This window comes from Pogona vitticeps, chromosome 1, assembly GCF_051106095.1.
Source record: "Pogona vitticeps strain Pit_001003342236 chromosome 1, PviZW2.1, whole genome shotgun sequence".
Taxonomy (NCBI): domain Eukaryota; kingdom Metazoa; phylum Chordata; class Lepidosauria; order Squamata; family Agamidae; genus Pogona; species Pogona vitticeps.
Genome location: NC_135783.1, coordinates 98548526 through 98567839, shown reverse-complemented (window position 1 = coordinate 98567839; position 19314 = coordinate 98548526). Strand labels below are relative to the sequence as shown.

Sequence of the window (19314 nt, the reverse complement as noted above, 5' to 3'; positions counted from 1 at the left end):
GGAGCCGGGGAAATGTCCTTTGAGCAGCAGAAAGATAACAGCAGGGCACTGAAAGCCAGCAATAGATTTTAAATAAGGCTGGGAGAGAAAATGTTTTTCAGTGTGTGTTAACAACATGCTTAGAGATTTAAGAAAAGATAAAATGAGAAACATTTTTATTATAAGAACTCCAATGTTCTTTCTTGTATTTTTAAGATTTAAAGGCTTTTTGGAGTTACACTGCTTTTTATTTTTAAATGAAGTGTTATAGAGAGGAACTGAATATCTCTTTAATGTGCTTTTTAAATGTGTCCTTTAAATAAGCTTTTTTTCTTTTTCATTCAAACATGATGAAAGTTCTTGTCTGGACATCTCTTCAATACTTTTGGATTTTATGTTTTTCATATGGAACCTAGAAGATGTAGAAATAAAACTTGTATAGAATTAACAAGTTTTGAAATTGCCTGGAATTATTGCAGCAAAGGAAATACTTATAACTGGATACCCAGATGAGTTCAAAAATGCTTGTCACTACTTGTGCGGTTTCATTCTGGGGTTAACCCTTTACTGGGATAATGTCAGGTATGGTGAATCATGGGCTTCTGTTCTTTGGCTGGGAGAATCTATAAATCTCTGTAGGACTCCTGAGGGAGTCAGGCATCCTTTTGAGTATCTGACATATTATCAAATGAAAATGAATAACATGTGTGTTTACCAACTTTAGGTCATAACAAATAATCATTTTAGAACTGCAGAGCCGGAAGGGATCCTATGGATCATTGAGTCCAGCCCCTGTCAAGGGGGAAATCTCCTGATGCAAGACTCAGAATTAAGGACAGGTAGTGAGATTGCCATGATTGCTTGCGATACTAAATCTTTTAGGGTGTTCAAGGGGGCGATGCATTGAAAAATACCCCAAAAGGATCTCTCCAAACTTGCATATGTACACTGACTGATTCTGAGCTGGCAGCAACTGACTGGGAAAAGGATTTTAGGACTGTCACAGACAGTGTGATAAAATGTTAACCCACCCAGGATGTTGTTCCTACAGAAAATACAAACATTATGTTGGGCATCGTTAACATCTGCTGCTTGGTTCATGTACCAGAAAACTTCTACATTAAGAGAAAAGAGAGCAAGCTACTAGGCTTAGTGACTTTTGCACTTTTTCTTTTGTTTATCATATGCCCCAGGTCCAGGACAGAGGACAGATTCCACATAAGGTTACCTCCCATCTGTTTGTGAGTTGCAGCTTCCATTCACCTTTAAAAGAGGAAGGAGTGGGGATGTGGTAGCAGCGAAGAGTTTAAGGTTTTGGATACCAAATAAGCTCCTTCATCAGCTGTTCATGCAAGCTGACTGTGGAAAGAAGCTTTATGCTTATATATAGTCCATTAGACCTGAGGAGTAGAGAATCTCCTGATGAATCAGCTGAAAGGTTGAAGGGTTTTTAAAAAAAATTCTGTTACATCCCCCCCCCAAAAAAAACAAATAAAAATGAAAGAAAAAAACTTCTCACACAAAATAGAACTCAGGTACTGCACATGCTAGATAAAACCAAAGAAGATCTGACAACAGACCAAAATGAAGAAGAAGAAAATGCAACTCCAAATTTGGGTTCATTTCTAATATAAAGCCTTTGTACCACCTAAACTTTTTCTGCAATCCCTTTGGCCCTTTCTAACTGCTACCGTTAACAATGTATCCCACTCAAAGACTGCTTCTGTGTCGATTGATTGTGATATCACTGTGACAACAGGCCAAAAATTTTATTATTCATTTTGGAGAGGCTAAAAGCTTATGCCTGACATTTACTATATGAATGCAGTCTTCTTTTGCCTACATCATTCACAATGTAATTTGAGTTATCAATGTCCATAATCACTGGAGGGGAAAAAAAGAAAATATTTTGCAGATGTTACTCATTTATGAGTCACTATATTACAGTAAGACTCCTTCAGTGGGGTTCATAGAATATAAATGGCTGCTATGAATTTCCCTCCACCTCTAGGAAGTAAGACCACCTACATCACAACTGGAACTAATGTTGAAGAGAAAATATCTCAAGGTTGGTGCTTCATAGGTCATTGGGGTGGGTGGGACAAACTATGTCCAACTGTGATCAGAAACCCCTCGGCTGGGCTGTCACAACAGCTATCATTTGCTTCTCTCCTGTCCATTGAACCAATCTCAAGATTACCTACCTTGACATCCCTGTCATGAGTTCAGATTCAGTGTTGCTTACTGCTAAGGAAGTGTTCATAGAGTTGGATGGATACAGCCTTTTGCAGGCTGAACCATTTTGATATAAGTACTGTATAATGGACACTTTCTCAGGGGACACAACTAAAAGTTGCCTGATTATTTCACAGGGCTCACAGGAGGGTGGGGGACTTAGTCTTAAAGGAAAGCTTGAGCCCCATGCCACTCCCATGCCACCATTCCAGGGTTTCTGAAGAAAAGTGGTAGTGGTAGGATACATGCAGAAAGGCCAGGCTGCACTGTTGTTTCTCTGGATGAAAAAACAACAGAGCTAAGAAATATCTTTGCCTCCATGGCTGGCCATCAGGCAGCAGATTTTAGATGTCATGAAAAGGTAATAAAGTAACAATCATTTCCTTTTTTTTTTCATTATTGTATTTTTACTCTTAGAAATGGGGATAGGTACTTGTGTGATTTTCTGCCTCATGGTCAATATAACACTGTCAGTTTTGAGTGCTATGCACTTTGATTTAGGTGAATGGAGGTGAGGCACCATTTACTGCTTTGCCTCAAGCACCAACATTTATTTGGTCAGTCCTCTTTGCCCAGCACCACAGGAAATCACCTTCTGAGTCTCTAAAACAATACTAGCAAGGCACCAATGGTACAACTATTTTATTTATTTATTTATTTATTTATTTATTTATTTATTTATTTATTTATTTATTTATTTATTAGACTTATAGGGCAGCTCACAACAGATAGAATAAAATGATAGTAATATTACAGCAATTTTACAACATTTTTTTAAAAAAAACTACCTATGTTTTATGTGTTCATTCAATCACATCCTTTTCTTCTTCCTCTTTAAAAATTGTGTGAGTAAGTAAGAAAATAAGACAGGAGATAAGAGTATTTTTATTCATGGGAAGAATCTGTATTTTCCCAAGTTATGGAGCAAATGAATGAGAGAGGGCATGTATGTGTGAAAGACAATGTTTGGATGCTTGCTCTGGGGCAGGGCAGAGGAATACTTGCCTATGCATGTAAGCATGTACATGTGATATGTTTCTATCAGTATCAACTTTTCCCTCTGGATCTGCCTAATATTGGCTACAGTACCTCCTGCCCTATCAACAACAGTCACTGCCTGCCACTACTCATTGCCTCCCATGTCTAAACTTTCTGGACAAAGCTGCACAGTCCCAGAAGTTCCTCCAGAAGAAGGGAATGGTAAACCACTTCTGGAACTCCTGGATAGCCCAATGGTTTAGGTATCTGGCTGAGCCAGAGTTTGAGAGTTTGATTCCCCTCTGTGATTCCCTGTTAGGACAGGAGGGAGGACCCTCAGGCTCTTCTAGTTTTGCAATTCAAGGATGATGGTGATAAGGATTGAGTACTCCCTACCTAGAAAACCATGAAAAGGGCTGCCATAAGTCAAGATTGACTGGGCAACACATAATTATTTATTAGGGTTGTCAAGACTATATCCCTCTTCCTATAACTAGCAACAACAGCAAGCACCACTGACAGGGCAGAAACAGATCTCATGCGTCTTTCCCCCTCTCATTTAGCACGCTAGTCATGCAGTTATTTTTACAAAGGGACAAAGGGGTGCTCCCGTGAGGCAAAGGGGGGGCTGCTCACCCAACCCTAAATGTATAGATTATCCAAAGATGCGCTGGCAGGCAGCTCTGTGTTGTAGTGGCACGTGTCATGCGGGCAGATGGCACTTCTCAGGCGCCCACCACCCAGATCCATGAAGTCAACAATTCCATGGAAAGGGATTCCAGGTAAGCATGCCTAGGATTACAGTCCAAGACTTTGGGGCGGAAGATCAACCGAGGGCAAGAAGGACAAGCTGGTGAAAAGCGGGGGCGTGGCTTCCGAGAAAGCGGGGGGGGGGGCAGAGAGAGAGAGAGAAGAGGAAGAGGAGGGAAGGGAGCAAAAGATGCGCGGAGAATCCCGGCGGCGAGGAGGCAGAAATGCCCCTGAAAGGCTTTTGCAACCAATGGGACAGGCGAGCGGGAGGGCTTAAGCAGGTGTGCGCCCGCGGCGGCGCCAAAGAAGTGGCCGAGGAGCCGCAGCGGCGCTTCGTCTCTCCTCAGCCTCCGTCGAGCTCGCCAGCGAGCGAAGCTTCTCCTCCCTTTCCCTCCACACCCACCCACCGCTTTTCCCTTTTCGACGCCTCTCCCCTCCTCTGGCGCGGAAGCCGCGCGCAAGCCCAGCCCGAATGAGCCGAGCGACCATGGCGCGCGAGAGGTAAGCCTGAGCAAAGCTTTCCCTTCGGCGAACAAGACGGGGCCGGAGGTGGGGGGGAGAGAAGAGAAGGCGGAGGCGCGCGGAAGAGCGCGAGGATGGAGAGAGAGAGAGAGCTCGGGGGGTGTCCCCAATATGCTAGAACCGGACGGAGGCGAAGGAGGGCGTGTGCATTTTTTGTGGGGGAGGTCGTGTCTTTCGCGAGGGAAAAGTTGTGGGGCTGGCGGGATCCGGCATTGTGTTGCCTGGGTGGCCCCCTGGGATGCTGAGGAGGCGGGTATGCTTCCGGGTTCACACCTTTCTTTCCCTCCCGCCCTCCTCTGTCAGCCCTCAAAGGACCCCGGCCCGGAGACTTCGCCTCGCCTGCACAGACCACCCAAGCGCCCCACACACACACACCGTGGCTTCCTGTCCGGCCTGGGGAGGTCGGAGCGGTCCCTCCCTCAGGCGTGGAGCTGCTTCGGGAGCAGAATGCCTTCACTGGCTCGCGCCGAGGTTTGCAGAGAAAAATAAACCCAAACAGGGGGGAAAGTCCCAGGGAATGCCCTCAGGTAAAGGTTCGGCCACTGGACGCCAGGGGGCGTTTCGCCTCTTCCGCGGCCTCGCAGTCCCCGCCCCGCGCCTTGTTTCCCCTGGCCCTCTCCGCCTGGTTGCGCGGAGGATCTTCTTTTGTATGTGCGGGGGTGGGGTTGGCGGGGGGGGGGGAGGAAAGCAGCCACGGAGGAACTAATCTTGCGGCGAGGGGGGGGAGGAGAGGGAGCAAGAGGGGAAGGAGGCTGATGTGAAAGGAGAAACCCAGCCCAGAACTTTGGGGGAAGAGAGCGAGAGGCCGGAGCGTAAGCTTGTAACGTGTACGTATGGAAACCCAGCCGAAGGAGGATAAAGGAGATGGACAGCTATATATGTATATATATACAGTATATACAGTACAGTATTTGCTAAAGCAGGGCGTGAGCCTTTATATTGACTGTCGCAAGAGCTGGATTTGGTCTTTCGAGGATTTGTGGATAACGATATTTGTGCTTTTTTAAAAAATGTATCTTGGTAACTATTCCGCCGGTGGGAATTTCTGTAGGGGAGGTGGAAGGGAGAGGCATCTTTTGAATAAGTCGTGGTCCCCTCTCTATGGGATTCTAAAATGTAAGTAATAGGCCGCCATCTTGAACTGTTTCATGCAACAGAAAATGAAATCCTAGTTCCTAGGTTGCCTTTGCTTTCCCTTCCCAGTGTTTTATTTCCAGGGTTGCTGTGTAAGTTGCTGCAATATTATGGTCTGTTAATTCTTAATTCCTTGTAAGATCGGATATATTAATGGCATGTATTGAATGAGGAAATAAAAAAAAAAACACCAAAACATATATGCTCTGTTGCCTGCTTTCTCCTTTTGGTTAACAAAAAAGAAAAGGAAAAAAAAAGAATCTAATTAGATGAACTTGATGATCATAAATTAGAATGCCTGGTACCAGGAGTAGAATTCAGTAGAATTGTGTGCTGTTTGTTTTGGACAAAGGAAATTGTTTTCCAGTGGCAGGTATCGATGATGATTTAAATCTCTCTTAGTGAATATTGCATTACTTAGGTGGGCTTACTTTACATTGTCATATTCCTCAGAGACTATATTTAAAACTTCCATAGCCATTAAATTGGCATATAGCCAACTTCTCTGTCACATAAACCTCTAAAATGTAATTAAGCAAGAAGTAAAAAGTGATTGATCTGCTTAAGATAAGTTAGCCAACACTTCTAAAGACTCCTGTCATAACAAGAATTGGTCTGTACTGCAGATTATGTGTTCAAAAAAAGACAAATGCTCATTTAAAATTGTAATTGTTGTACAGAAACATTTGTCTTCAATGTGTAATGCATCCTTTCCTCTTGACATACAGATTGCTTAATACGTACCTTTAGGGGCTGTGATGTAATTTTACCAAACAACTTCCCCTTTTAATAGAGACATATTATTTTTATAATTCAATGTAAAACGGCTGTTCTTAGAGTTAGAAACATTTTGATGCAGAGATGCAGCTGTCATTGAATACACCACTCTTAATGAGTTTTCAATTCTGCTTTATTGTAGAAATATAAAGCATTCTTTATTTGCATAAGGCAAGCCGATTGGCTGTTGAAATGGAGCAGTGATGAAGTGTATAGTGATACATAGTAAACAGGTGAAAGGACCAGGCTTATTATTTTTTTAATTTATTCCAATACATCCAAGATAAGTTATTGTTATTTTTAAGGTAATTATTTATTTCTTTGTATTAATGCTAAACATCCATTGATAAACACAAAATGTGAATACAGTGGTGGTTAAATACATGATTATAAAGAATGCAACATAAGTATTATTTTGATTTTACCATACCTTTATAAAAATACTTGGCTGTCATCATTCTTGTGTGAAAGAAAACTCACTGAACAAAAAGAGGAATTTAGTATTATCAAATTGTGGCTGTATTTATATGGGAGAACAAGATTTGAAGAAATCAGCCTTGTGACATGCTGATGTACATGCTAAAAAGAAAGGTTCAAAAATAATCTTACAAGACTGAAATTTTAAAAGCTGAGTTTATGTGTAGGACGTGGAATAGAAAGATGATAGCCTCTGTCTTTATTAAAACCACTGCTATGAATATAGCTTAAATACAATACTGCCTTTTCAGGTAAATACCGTCATACCACCTCTCTTCTGAAAGAAGTAGTTGTAAGTGCTAGATATTATATCTTCTCTCACATTTCCCACAATGAATCATTTTTTTCATGTACCTTACACAGAAAATATATTTTATAGTAAATATTTCATTTGATAGCTTGGATGCATACAAAGGATTTTATTGCTTGTTACTCATTGTAATAATATTCATTACTGCAATATTTATTACTAGAAGAGCTTCTGCAAACATTTTAGATAACGGAGTTAAAGCTGTCAGTCCTGTCTCCTGAGTCATTAAACAGAAGTGTGAGGGTTTTATTTTGTTTTGGGTTTTTTTTTGCATTTCTCCCCTCGTATACTTAGTGGCAAAACTTCTGTTTAGAATCACCAGATTTATAAAGCTGGTTATGGTTTGCAGAAATGTTGGAGTATGTTTTTACACAATAGCTCCTCCTAAGACATGATGCTGTATGATGCCGCTGACCAAAGTGCTGAAGCAAGACAGCCATCTTGATCGTTATTAAATATAATTGAAAACACGCTCAAGTTCTAAAATGCAAGAACTGCTAGAGTAAGTCAATACATCATTAATTTTATTCTCAGTCTTTTGACATGTTGTACTTATTGCACAAGGCTGGCTTGGCAAAAGGCAGATTTATTTGCCTGCTGCATCAGCTTTTGCTCTTGGATGGGAGATGCTGTGTTGGTACTTTGTCCATGTGGGTATACAGTATTATCATATCATAAGAAGGTCCACTTCTCTCTTGTTGTAATCCAGCAAACTAGATTGTCACAGTGATAGTTTTTTAGGTGTGAATTATTTTCATACGCTGGGAAATTTGAAAAGCCATGGCCAAAGCTGACACAAAAGCTTCTCTGCAGTGACAATGGAAATCTGTTGAGTGAGGGCTGCCTAAATGTTTCGGCAGAATTGTGCATGAAAGGACAGTAAAGTTGCTTAAAGATAAAGGGCTGACATAGTTCAAAATGCAGACTCTGCATTTCTTTTTTGCATGTGGAAGGGGAGCTCTTAGAAGCAGAGTATAGTACAGTATAATGGTGCTTTCCTTTTTTTCTAAAACAACACCATGCTAGTTCCATAATTTTAATGCTCTTTTTGGTTTATGAATTATAAATATCTCTCACAAGACTCTTCAGCATTTTGCATCTAAAAATAGAATGAATTGATAGTCAGGATTTTCAAATTAAAGGCCAAAGGTGACAAACAAGACAAAGGTCATACAGCTCATTTTCAAGCAATCAGTTTACACTTAAACAAAAGGCTAACAATACAATATATAATATAAAGCCTCTCTTAGCTGAAAAATATAGGTTATGTTGCACTGCCAGCAACAGATATTTACAGTTACTGAGAAGAGTAATGAATTTGTACAGGCCAGCTTGCAGCAAATATTCCTATAAAAAGAGCATAAATTTCAGTATTTCTATTTTAATGATACAATTTCAATGTACATCTTACAATGATTTTACCTATACACACATATTTCTGCATTATAGATTTCTTTATTATAATCCATGTGTTGTCACCATTTTCCCAAGTTATACTGAACAGGTGGATTCACCTGAACTCTGAAAGTTGGTACTTAAAATTAAAATACATTGGTGAGAGAGAAAGAACAAAAATGCTTCTAGGAATGACTTTGTTATCCTTTCCAAATTGATAGCAATTAAACTCTTCAAAATTGATGAAGGCTTTAATTAACAAAAGTTTAAGCCTCAATAGATCTGTTAGTGCCACAAACTGGGGTTGTTTAAAACTGGTTGTGTGTTTTTGACATGTTCCTCCAAGAAAAAATGTTAAAATTATTGACCTATGCTATGCTACTTATGTCTTGAGTTACTTCCTAAATTTTATAATATATGACACATTACTCACTTTAAATTTCCAGATGTTAGGTTTTTCTTTAATAAATGGAAAGTACATTCATAAAACTGTGCAAGAACAATACATTATGTGAAATGATCACTTCTTCCTGAACCATGAACGTCAGTATATAGTGATATTTTTACTGGAATCTTTTTAAGATAAGGCATGTATGACAAAAATGTTCACATCCTTAATCTGTTTTTTAAAGACATCTGTCAGTTATTCACAACCTATGAAATAACCTAATTATGAATTTAAAATAATACCTAATTTCTCCAATTTTACTACTTTGATGTGAATATTTTTATAATTAAATTGAGACAATTTAATTTTTTATTAATACAGTTATTTTTACTTTTTAAAGACATGTTAGCATTTGTAGACTAAAAGATACAGCATGTGAATGCTGATTAATCAGCATGTGAATGCTTGCTACCTATTTTTCTTCACTAAAACAATACATAAAACAGTAGTGAAATACTAGGATATCTTTAAAAATTATAAAATGAAAATCTTCCTATTTAATTTCCTACTATTTCTGATAGACATAAACAGAACATAAGTTAAAATGCTATGTCCCCCTTCTAATAATATTTACATATTTCGACATGCTATTAATTATTACACAACAAATTCTGCAACTATATAAGCAAAGTTATTTAAGCAGTGTGTTGCTGAGCAGGTTTACATCCTATATTTGTTTATTCAAATACGGTATATTGTGTTCACTGGGGTTACTCAAAAGTAGACATGTTTCAAAATGCAACCATTGTTTTGATCTCTCTTTTGAGATAAAATGAAAAGTTAATCTATAATACATATTCTAAAATTATACATAAATACAGCACTAACTGGACTAATACTTTGGTTGGCTCAGATATTTTTAAATGTTTTCATATAGAGCAGGTTAACAAGAAATTGATATTTTTCGTTGTGTCCCTGATAAATGGTGATGCATACCGGATCAATTTAAAGATGAATGTTACTATTATTTAAGGGCTATAAACTGCTTTTTTAATACCTAATTTTCTTATTGCTGAAACCATCCTGTGAAATAAAACAAAATGCATAGTTTATTTTCCTTTTTAAAAGATTAGATGGAAAATTATGTAGTGCATAGAGGACACCAGAGTCAAAATAAATGGGAATTTGATGCCTGCTTGGAAAACTATAGAAAATGTAAATGCACATTTTTGTACATAAACATCTTATACATATATTCGTATTAATATTTTATATTCATATTTAGATGATATATTATAAACACTGAAATAGTAGAAATAGTGTTGGTCATGTTAATGTAAAATGTTGTGATCAATCTGCAATTGTGGCTTTTGTCCCAACACATTTCAGTTTTAGCCTCTTATTAAGTAAATATAGATTGGATCTATTCTAGGTACTGTAGAATGGATAGTTCTATGGAGCACCTTTTGTAACACAATTTAATTTTAACACTGCTATTAAAAACAAAAACACTTGTAGTTCCATTACCACTGAGAGATCTGGATCTTTGCTATCAATTAAAAGATTGCATTCATTTTTATACTCATTTAAGTGATTGGACTTTATAATGGATGGGTGCCTTTCTGTAGCCTGCATATAGCTTCATTTGACTTTCATTTACTTAAACGACTGTTATAGTTTAACAAGAAGCAGAGGTGATCTGTCCAAAACCAAAAGAAAAAGAGCACGGAATAGTGACTTAATTACATTCATTGGGAATATCACAGGGTTATGTTCAGTAACTATTATGATCTGAGCAGTGAAAGTATAAGGGTGCAGTCTGATCAAACTAATATATGACTCTCATGAATTTCAATGGAAATGTTAAGATTGTACATATCTTTCCTGCTGTTCAAACCAAATAATCTTACATTTGGCTAGATTATCCATCTGTCCTTTAATTTTCAGTATCCTCCCAGTGGATTTGCATTTCTAGTAAAATTTAAGACAGTAGGCAACTCACATTGTCTCACACCTAGGATCACATCATAAAAAAATTTGACTTCAATTATCTAATTACTAAGAAGTGGAACATGTTTAACCATTGCAATTGGCTCAATTACACCAGTCCTTCACTAAATTACAGATCCTTAACTGGAGTACTACTTCTAAGTCTGTTATTCATTTTAAGATGATTTTGACAAGGCTTGTTCTTGTGTTTTTTTGGACATCAGAAAACAAAAGCAGCAAATTGTACTTTTAGGATATGGATATTAAAATGCATTTCCTGTGTGTTATTTTTAAAACATTTCATAGTTAAACTATTATTGGTCTTTTTCTTTCATTAACTCTAAGCAACAAAGCACTGGTGTTAATTTTTTTAAAAATCTCTAGGGTTCCTTTGGAGGTTGTAAAATGAGAATTTGCAAATAATCAAAACATTGTCATACAATTTAAATGGGTTAACTGGAATTTTTCCACATAGGAATAAGAATGTAACAAACAAATACTGTTTATGGGTTTTTAATATGAAATTTGTTTAACTCTTTTTAAGTACTTTAATAATGTATTTTTCTTAGCTTTTATACTCTCCTTTTTTGATACTGTAAGCTGCCTTGGATCCTTTTTAGGAGAAAGGTGGGATAAAAACAAAAGAACAGCAAACCAAGTAAAATAGAAGTTTAACTAAATATAAGTTTAACATAAATGTAAACTGTTTAGTACTTCTGGGAGACTTAGTGATAATTATTTTGCTTTTCATACTTCTGCTATTTCTTTGTCTCAACTGCTTCAATTTTTTAAAGTGAAAAATAGGCAAAACCTTTTTTTTCGTGTGCAGCCTAAAAAATAATCTCTTGTGGCTAATGTATAGTACTGTGTAGATCAAATCAAATTGAAGTTTTAGAACTCTACTCTGTAAACTTAAATATGTAATATAACATTTCTGTTTTATAATTGTTATTCCGTTTATATTTGTTATTCAGTATCTGACACTTTTAGCACTACACACACATACTATTAATACATTGCTTTACCAGTTGCTATAGTTTCAAATAACATAGAATTTTGCCACAGTCAGATAGATAGTTTACTCTCCAATGTCAAAGTGAAACAATGTGATGAATATACCTTGTGCTAGAGATAGAAAAAGTAAAGTAGCAAAGTGTAATTGCTAAATCTGTTTCCAGTTTTTCAACTCTTGAATTTGTCAGGGGATATCTAATAAATAAACACCAAATAAAACATTTCTGGTATTCTTTCTTACTTTAGTCTTCTGTGAAGTACTCTCTGGAATTGTTTCAGGAAAGTAATGATTAAGTGGTCAAATCTGTGCTGCCTTGACCTACACTCCCTGCTAATATAGTCAGGATTTTATTTCACTTTTCTATCTAGGTTCTTAGTTTCTATGAGAAATTATCCCAAGCTATTTTTAACTAGTTTGAAACTGGTAGAAAAACACACACATGCATACAGGCTGCTTGAAAGTTATTAACTTGCAAGTGCTTTGGATTAGCTAGTTTATATTGATCTATATAACATTATGCAGTATGCAAAGCTTGGTGAAATAGGGCAAGTGGAACTTGGCTTGCAAAGAAAATTGGAAGGGAATTTGGTAGAAATTATATTGTCTGCTGATAAATTCAAGAGACTTGTCCATCATTTAAAAAAAGCAGAAAACAAACCAACCAACCTATCTTTACCTCCAAATTGTGTAGCTTTCTGCTGTTTACAGTTTTCAGCCTTCTGATATTTTGACTTTAAGTATGGAAAGGTAAGCTTTAACATGCAAAATGAAACTGAGCTGTTTCTTGAGAAATAGGAACTTGATTTGAATTATTCAAAGCACATAACCTGAGTACTGTATCTTGGCTCTGTGAATCTTACACAGTAAAGATTAATTCTTCCCTTTGTCTATAAAGATTAATTAAAAATTTTAGATAAACATCCCCAAAGGAGAATACTAAGGAATGCATAGGACTGTACCTTACAAGATTATCCTTTTTCTGTATTGTTAGAAGGGGAGATACTGTTTGGCAGTAACTATTTAATAGTTAAAATAAGCTCTAGCATCAAGTAGCTGTAGTGCATAGAAAACAAACTAAAAATCACTATTTCACCGAAACCATGTAGTTTTCAATATGTTCAAGTCTAGTTGATTGGCAAAAAAACTGAGTATATCACAGTTCTTTATGTTAAGGTAGAATTACTTCCTTATTTGTGAGCCATAAATTTAACCTGTAAAAAACCAACAACACAAGATTGTTATATAGAAACCAAAGTCCTTGGAATGAATTACAAGATTTTAAAACTCCATTGACACCAGAATTATTGTCAGTCTGCAGACTTTGAACCAGATCTTGTGATCTAGGTCCCTTTGATTTGAGTAGATGGACATGGATCCCTATTAGGTTTTTTAAAATTGTTTGTAAAAGCTTAAAAGAAGATGTTGTTGGAAGAAAATGTTTCAGAAATTGAAAGGAAGCCATACAATGCTTTGAAATAGTTATTTAAATTATCAGTGATGGAGGGGGACAAAAAAAACATCTTAATAGCTATCACCTAGGGACATTTTGTGCAGTCCATACATTTAGAAATGGCTTCTTGAAATGTCACCTGATCCACCTGCATCAACCTAGTAACAATACAAATAACCTTTTGACTCAAGATTGCTGTGAAATAAAGTGTGTGGTATGCTTGAAAATTTGGACTTTGCAGTTGGCCAGAGTGAATTTCAGGGAATGTTCTCTGTGCATGACCTGACTGTGACTGAACGACTGAATGTATTTAATATTGTATTGATCACTACCTGAAGGATAATTCCAGTGACCAGAAGACTTTGACCTGCTTCTGCAGTTATTAAGTGAATAATGCATTGTGCTATCAAGTTCCCACCAGGTACTGTACTTTGCTTGTGGTTGGGAACAATTAAAGGACAACTGCTTTCATTATTATTTTTAAGTGCATATCTTCCTTCCTTCAGTGCATTAGTCTGATGAGAACACCACCTGGTTGCTTAATTGTGTCTAGGTAAGTTTCAACCTGTTAAAAGTTTACAGGTCACTTCATAGAGATGAGAGTTGGCATTTTATGGTCTTCTAATGAGCCATTAAACTGCAGAAGAGATAATTAAATACAGTGCTCTGCCAGAATTAACATAGTAGTGACTGCAGCTCTTTGATTTCTAGGTGCCTCAGAAGACTATGAAATCGTTCTGGGAAGTCTCTTCAGATCCAGGTTAGTACTTCATGTTCCCCTGTCCTCACTCTGCAGCTCTCTTGCTTATTTCCTCTTTGAATGAAATTGGGTGGGAGGTGGGGAATTTTCTTAAGTTGCAAAAAATCTAGTTTAACTAGGGAAAGAACATCTCCATCTATAGGACTTTCTCAAGGCTTGACTGCCGTCCCCTTGGATTTGGACAATATTTGAATCCTAAACAGATTTCTAAATGGAGTTCTGATGATTCTTCTGCAGGTCCATGTGTCTTACAGAATTTCTCTCCAAAGGAGGGGGCTTTCAGAGCCAAAGGGGATGGGACATCTTCACATTAACTACTGCAAAGTATGATTCTTTTGAAAGATGGAAGAATGAAAGGCTCCCACCCAGGATGACATGATGCCAACAGTGGTGTAAAAAGAGAGGAAATATATTCCAGAATACCGTTACGAATGAAACGTGACATCAGAAACTCCTGTAATGTCTTGCAGAAAAGCCACCCTGATGTAGAAAAAACACATTCTTCATGGAACAATATTGTGTAGGTGGCATGTCCTAATTCTGGCATATCCATTAAGCCCATGTGATGAGTTTGTGCTTCCAGGGCAATTCTTTCAATCTCATTTCAATCTCATTTGTTTACCAAGAGGTAGGTCAGTGTTAAAGAGACCATGCCATCTGAGGACTCCCAGATAAAGTGTGCCAGATACTCTCCTTTTATTTTTCTGGTCTGCTGCTCTCTACTAAGGATTCTTAGGTGCTGTATAGCTCAGTGGTTTAGGCATCTGGCTGCAGAACCAGAGGTTGGGAGCTCAATTGCCCGGTGTGCCTTCCCTGACACACTGGGACCATAGGGTCCCTTCCAGCCCTGCAGTTCTACAATGATGATAATTAGATCCTGATCTTGTCTACCCTGTACCCCATGTTTGCTTAAGTTCCCTGGAGGTGGATGGAGGCAGATGAAAATGTAGGGGAGAGAAGCAACTGGAATGGCAGTGCCTTCCATATAAGTTATCTGAACTCTAAAGATTTGTTTTTTTCTGTCTTCAGCGGTCAGTGCTCTCGTTTGGAATGCAGCTCATTGACTAGAGGCGTTTGCAGCTAATTTTTTCACTCTTTGACAGATGCCCTCTCCCGGTGGCAAGGTGAAATCTAGGGGTTGGGGAGAGAGGGCCTGATGCCTGCACACAGATCTCAGGTCGCAGTGAACGGCTGCTACCTTATCTCCACTCATGACAATTTTCAAATCGAGTAACAAGTTGATTGCTCCCCCTTCCAAAATGCTATCTTCAGCCCAGACTGGCTGTATCAAGCCTGTTATAATATCTAAGAGATAAGGGCCGATCCTCTCTCTTCTTTGAGCATCCTTGCTCCGAGGCAGGGCGCTGGCTCGACTGAGCTGCAGAGGAGGGGACAGCGAGCGAGTCCCTCCTCATTCGTGGTTGTGCAGCCTGAGAGAAAAGCAAGAGCTGAAACAAGATTGGCCGTGTGTGTCTGCTTGCACCGCCCCCTAAAAAGTCTTGCGGGAGGGGGAGTAACACAGGTAGCTGCTGCGGACGCCGGCTTTTATCTTCCACCGCCGAGCTGGCGCAGGCTATTCCTTTCCAGCGTTCTTCTCGAAACTAGTTTACAGGGTCAAACTCGTTCTCCCTCATCTATTTTCAGAATTTATTGGCCAATAAAACGCAAAGAATCTCCTGGCCGGCCAGTTTCCCACTTTTATTGCTGCAATCCTACAGGCACTTGCGTGAGAGTAAACACGGTACGGTACTTGCTCACGAGTTTACTTCTTTAAGGACTGCGCTGAGCTGTGGTTTGTTTTCGAGTCCATTCGGCAAACGTCTGTAAAACCTAGTTGATGTTAGCGAAGCTTCCTTACTCCCCACTGTAAACAGACCTCTTCCAATCACAGCGCGCTCCAAAAACTATTCAGTCTAGCGGTTGGAAAGCCGCACGCTTCAAGAAGAGAGGGGGGGGGGGGGAAGCGGCCAGTGCAGCCAAGGCCCCTCGGTAGCCGGGGCCGGAGATGCTACGGGGTCCTAGTGCCCTCTTTCCCCGTTTGTCGTTTGAAGCCGGGCTGCTGTTTTTGGTCGCCTCAGGCACAAGGTGCTAGCCATGAAGTTGGGTGTCTTTGGGGCCGACTCCCTTGACAAAGGCTGTTCGTGAAGAGAGAGATGTTCGGTGACTTTCGGCTTACTGGTGCCGGCATTGCTTTAGCTCAGTGAACACAGCTTGAACAATCCTTGTGTCAGAATAATTTGACACTCAGCGTTTCTCCAGCATTTTCGTTTCCCAGCCCCCTTCTTTACGTCAACAACACAGGGAGAACCGTGTTGTTTATTTTACATAGTTACGTATTTAAAATATCTTTGCTCCGCCTTTCTCCTAAGAAAAAGGACCCAACTCCTGTTAAGTTTCTGTTCCTTGAACTCAGTGGAACTTTCTTCTGAGTAGACATTTGTAGGGCGACAGTTTTAACCTTGTGGAGCTTATGGGTTTGGTTCCTCCTTTAATGCCGCCTAGAGTGGTCTGGCAGTCCAGATAGGCGGGGTATAAATCAAATCACATAAATAAATAAATGCCAGCGCAAGTTTTGGAAAGAAACAGGCGCAGTTAATTCCGGGCTTGGTTTTGTGCAGAAACACGCTATTGAACGAGGTGGAAATGATATGATGAATAAAGCAAGGTGCACGGCTTGCAACACGCCTGGCATAGGAAGTCCCGTGTGGTTTAGTATTGTACCTATGCAAAGAACTGAAGACCGCATTAAGTAAAGTCACTGTCTTCCGCCTGCCCTGGGAGATGAGACGCCCCCGCGTAGAAGAAGACCCATTAGGTGGTACACCGACATCCCCGCGCGTTCCACGAAGGTTCGTGCGGCAGGAGCAACGGGAATTCGGGGACTCTGCATCCCTTTGAAATAGGATCCTTTCGCTGAGCGGGGTGAGAGCAAGCCAGCGAGGAGCGGGGGAGGGGGCCTCCCTCCGGTATTCCCATGTGAAGATTTAGGAACCTAATTTCCACTGAAAGGTGACAACCCTACAGAGTTCTTGGGATTAAACGAACGAAACCAGGGGCGCCTGTGTTAATACTCGCATTCTTTGGAGACCTAAATCGAATAAAGCTGCAACAAAGCTGAAGCACCTTCACTTAGAAGCCCATTGATTCACTCCTCTGTGAACATGGTTGACATTTTAGTGCATCCTTCACTGTTGCAGAGTGCCACGAAAGGGGGAGGAAAAATGCTTTAGGCTTTGCGGAGCTACAGGTCTCTAGTCCGGTGGCTGCGCCAGACAAACACGCCGAGCTCTCTCTCGCCAGTTTTCGAAAAGAATGAAGAGAGATCGGGTCACTGTTTTACTTTTAATATCGGCACCCTTAGGTACTTTGTTTTTAAATGCTGGAGGGAAAATCTTGAGCGGAATCGGGCAGGGTCGTTGTTTACAAAGAAAACGGAAGGTCGTGTAACGTTCGTAGAAGGGGTTTCATGCCTTAAAAGTTCAATCTGAAATTATGTTCAGGTTGACACAGAGTGAAGGATGCCGCCATTTTTTCGATTACGAAGATGCGGCGCCGCTCCCTCGCGAGGAAGCGGAGGAGCGCAAGGCCACGTGCTCTTTCCCACTTCCCATTTGTTTCAATGGGCTTTGAATGGTTTGGTATTTATAATCGTGGAGGGTTTCAGAAACAATGTGGAGAGACTCGACGCAAAACAACTTTTATTTTGCTAACAAATGATTTTTTTTTCTCAGTTCGACGAAGAAAATTACTCCGCAACCATCGAGATTTTGCGCCCGCGGTGACAAAATTAGTTGTCATATCTGAAATACAATTTTTAACGCTTTCTAAAAAGGCTCCGCCTGGTCGAACCGGGCGCGGAGCTAGTCATTGGCTACGGCTAGAATGCATGCCGGGAAGGAAGCCCGCCATTCTAAGCTACCTTGAGGCTGTGGACATAGTTCAGCAGTGTATTACCATTGCTGGATGTCGTTGCCTTGCATTTCAGAGCACATCATTTTTTTAATTTTAGTTTTATTTTGCGAGACAGCACTGCTAGTTTCCGAGGAACACCTGCTTCTCGGTCCAAGGCGCGCTTCTTTGTAAAGTGGCTCTGAGGAAAATAGGGCTTAAGTGCCAGTAAATCTCACGTTCCCTCATATTCTAAAACTTGCCCGAGGCGATCGGGCAACAGACGACGATCAATTATAGTCTCCCCTGCGGTATTTAAAAATTGCCTACTCTGTTCACCTTCATGGGAGAAATCAGCTACTTTTCAACATCAGCGCAGCCAGGAAGCGCTGTATTTCCGTAATAGTCTACTCCGAAGTAAATTTTAGAGAATTCTTTGGAAGTCACTCGCAGGAAAGTGGGTATGCAGTTACAACAAGCGGATACATGAGGAATCAGTCTTTCTTCCAAGTCAGGAGGAAGTCCAGGATTTCCACAAACATTAACACAAATGGCATCATGCGCACGTACAAACGGCTTCTAAACTGGTTCAAAAGCTTTTAGAATGGCATGGATGGCGGTGGTGGTCTACTGTGTGTTAATCTAGTGGAAGACTTCTCAGAATATTGTACTATAGTCCTTACGACTTGTGGAAATAGTGCAAGATGCCTCTTCAGCGTATGTGGCTCCTGTTGTCACCATGTAAAGAGTGAGTTCGTAATAAATATGTAAATACTGTACGTACAGGCGCAGGAACTCCCGACGACAGGGCAACTTGCCGACATGTTCGCTGAGGCAACCATCTTATTGTTTCGTGAGGAAAGAAACAGACCCGGGACGTCGATAGTTGCGCTGAACTATGCGAAGTAACCCAAAAGGGTGCCTCTGAACATGTGCCGATTGCATCATCATCATCATCATTTAGGGGGGCTGGGATTTTTCTTTCTGACATAGTGTATAGATTCAGGAGGCGATGGTGAATCCATTGGTGCCCGGAAGTCTTCCCAAGGAAGCAGGGCTTTGCTGGGCGCCGGAGAGTCTGGGAGGTCAGCTTTGCAATAGGCCAGGTTCGGAAGGCTGAACCTTCATTAGGACCCTCCTGCCGGTCAGAAGCCGGGCGGGGGCGGGGGAGAAAGGACGCGGTCTGCCTGGACAGCACAGGGAACGGCCGCTCCGGGTCTCCGCGTCCAAAAAGCACACCGGACGTTCGTTCTCTTCCCTGCCACCC

The 19314-nt window shown here is 40.1% G+C and overlaps 1 protein-coding gene across 3 annotated transcripts in view; it reads left to right on the top strand.

Moving 5' to 3' along the window:
* Positions 1 to 4182: 4182 nt before the first annotated feature.
* The window catches only part of LIN28B (lin-28 RNA binding posttranscriptional regulator B), a 125214-nt gene continuing 110082 nt past the window's right edge, over positions 4183 to 19314 (top strand). The window contains exons 1-2 of one of the 3 annotated variants that reach the window (XM_020780369.3): positions 4183 to 4443; positions 14111 to 14159. In XM_020780369.3, coding sequence (XP_020636028.1) covers positions 14126 to 14159 — 34 coding nt within the window. In that variant the 5' untranslated portion in view covers positions 4183 to 4443; positions 14111 to 14125. Of the gene's footprint in view, positions 4444 to 4864; positions 4992 to 5179; positions 5292 to 14110; positions 14160 to 19314 lie in introns of those variants that run through there. The other 2 variants (XM_072998343.2, XM_078385392.1) reach the window with 2 other exon arrangements.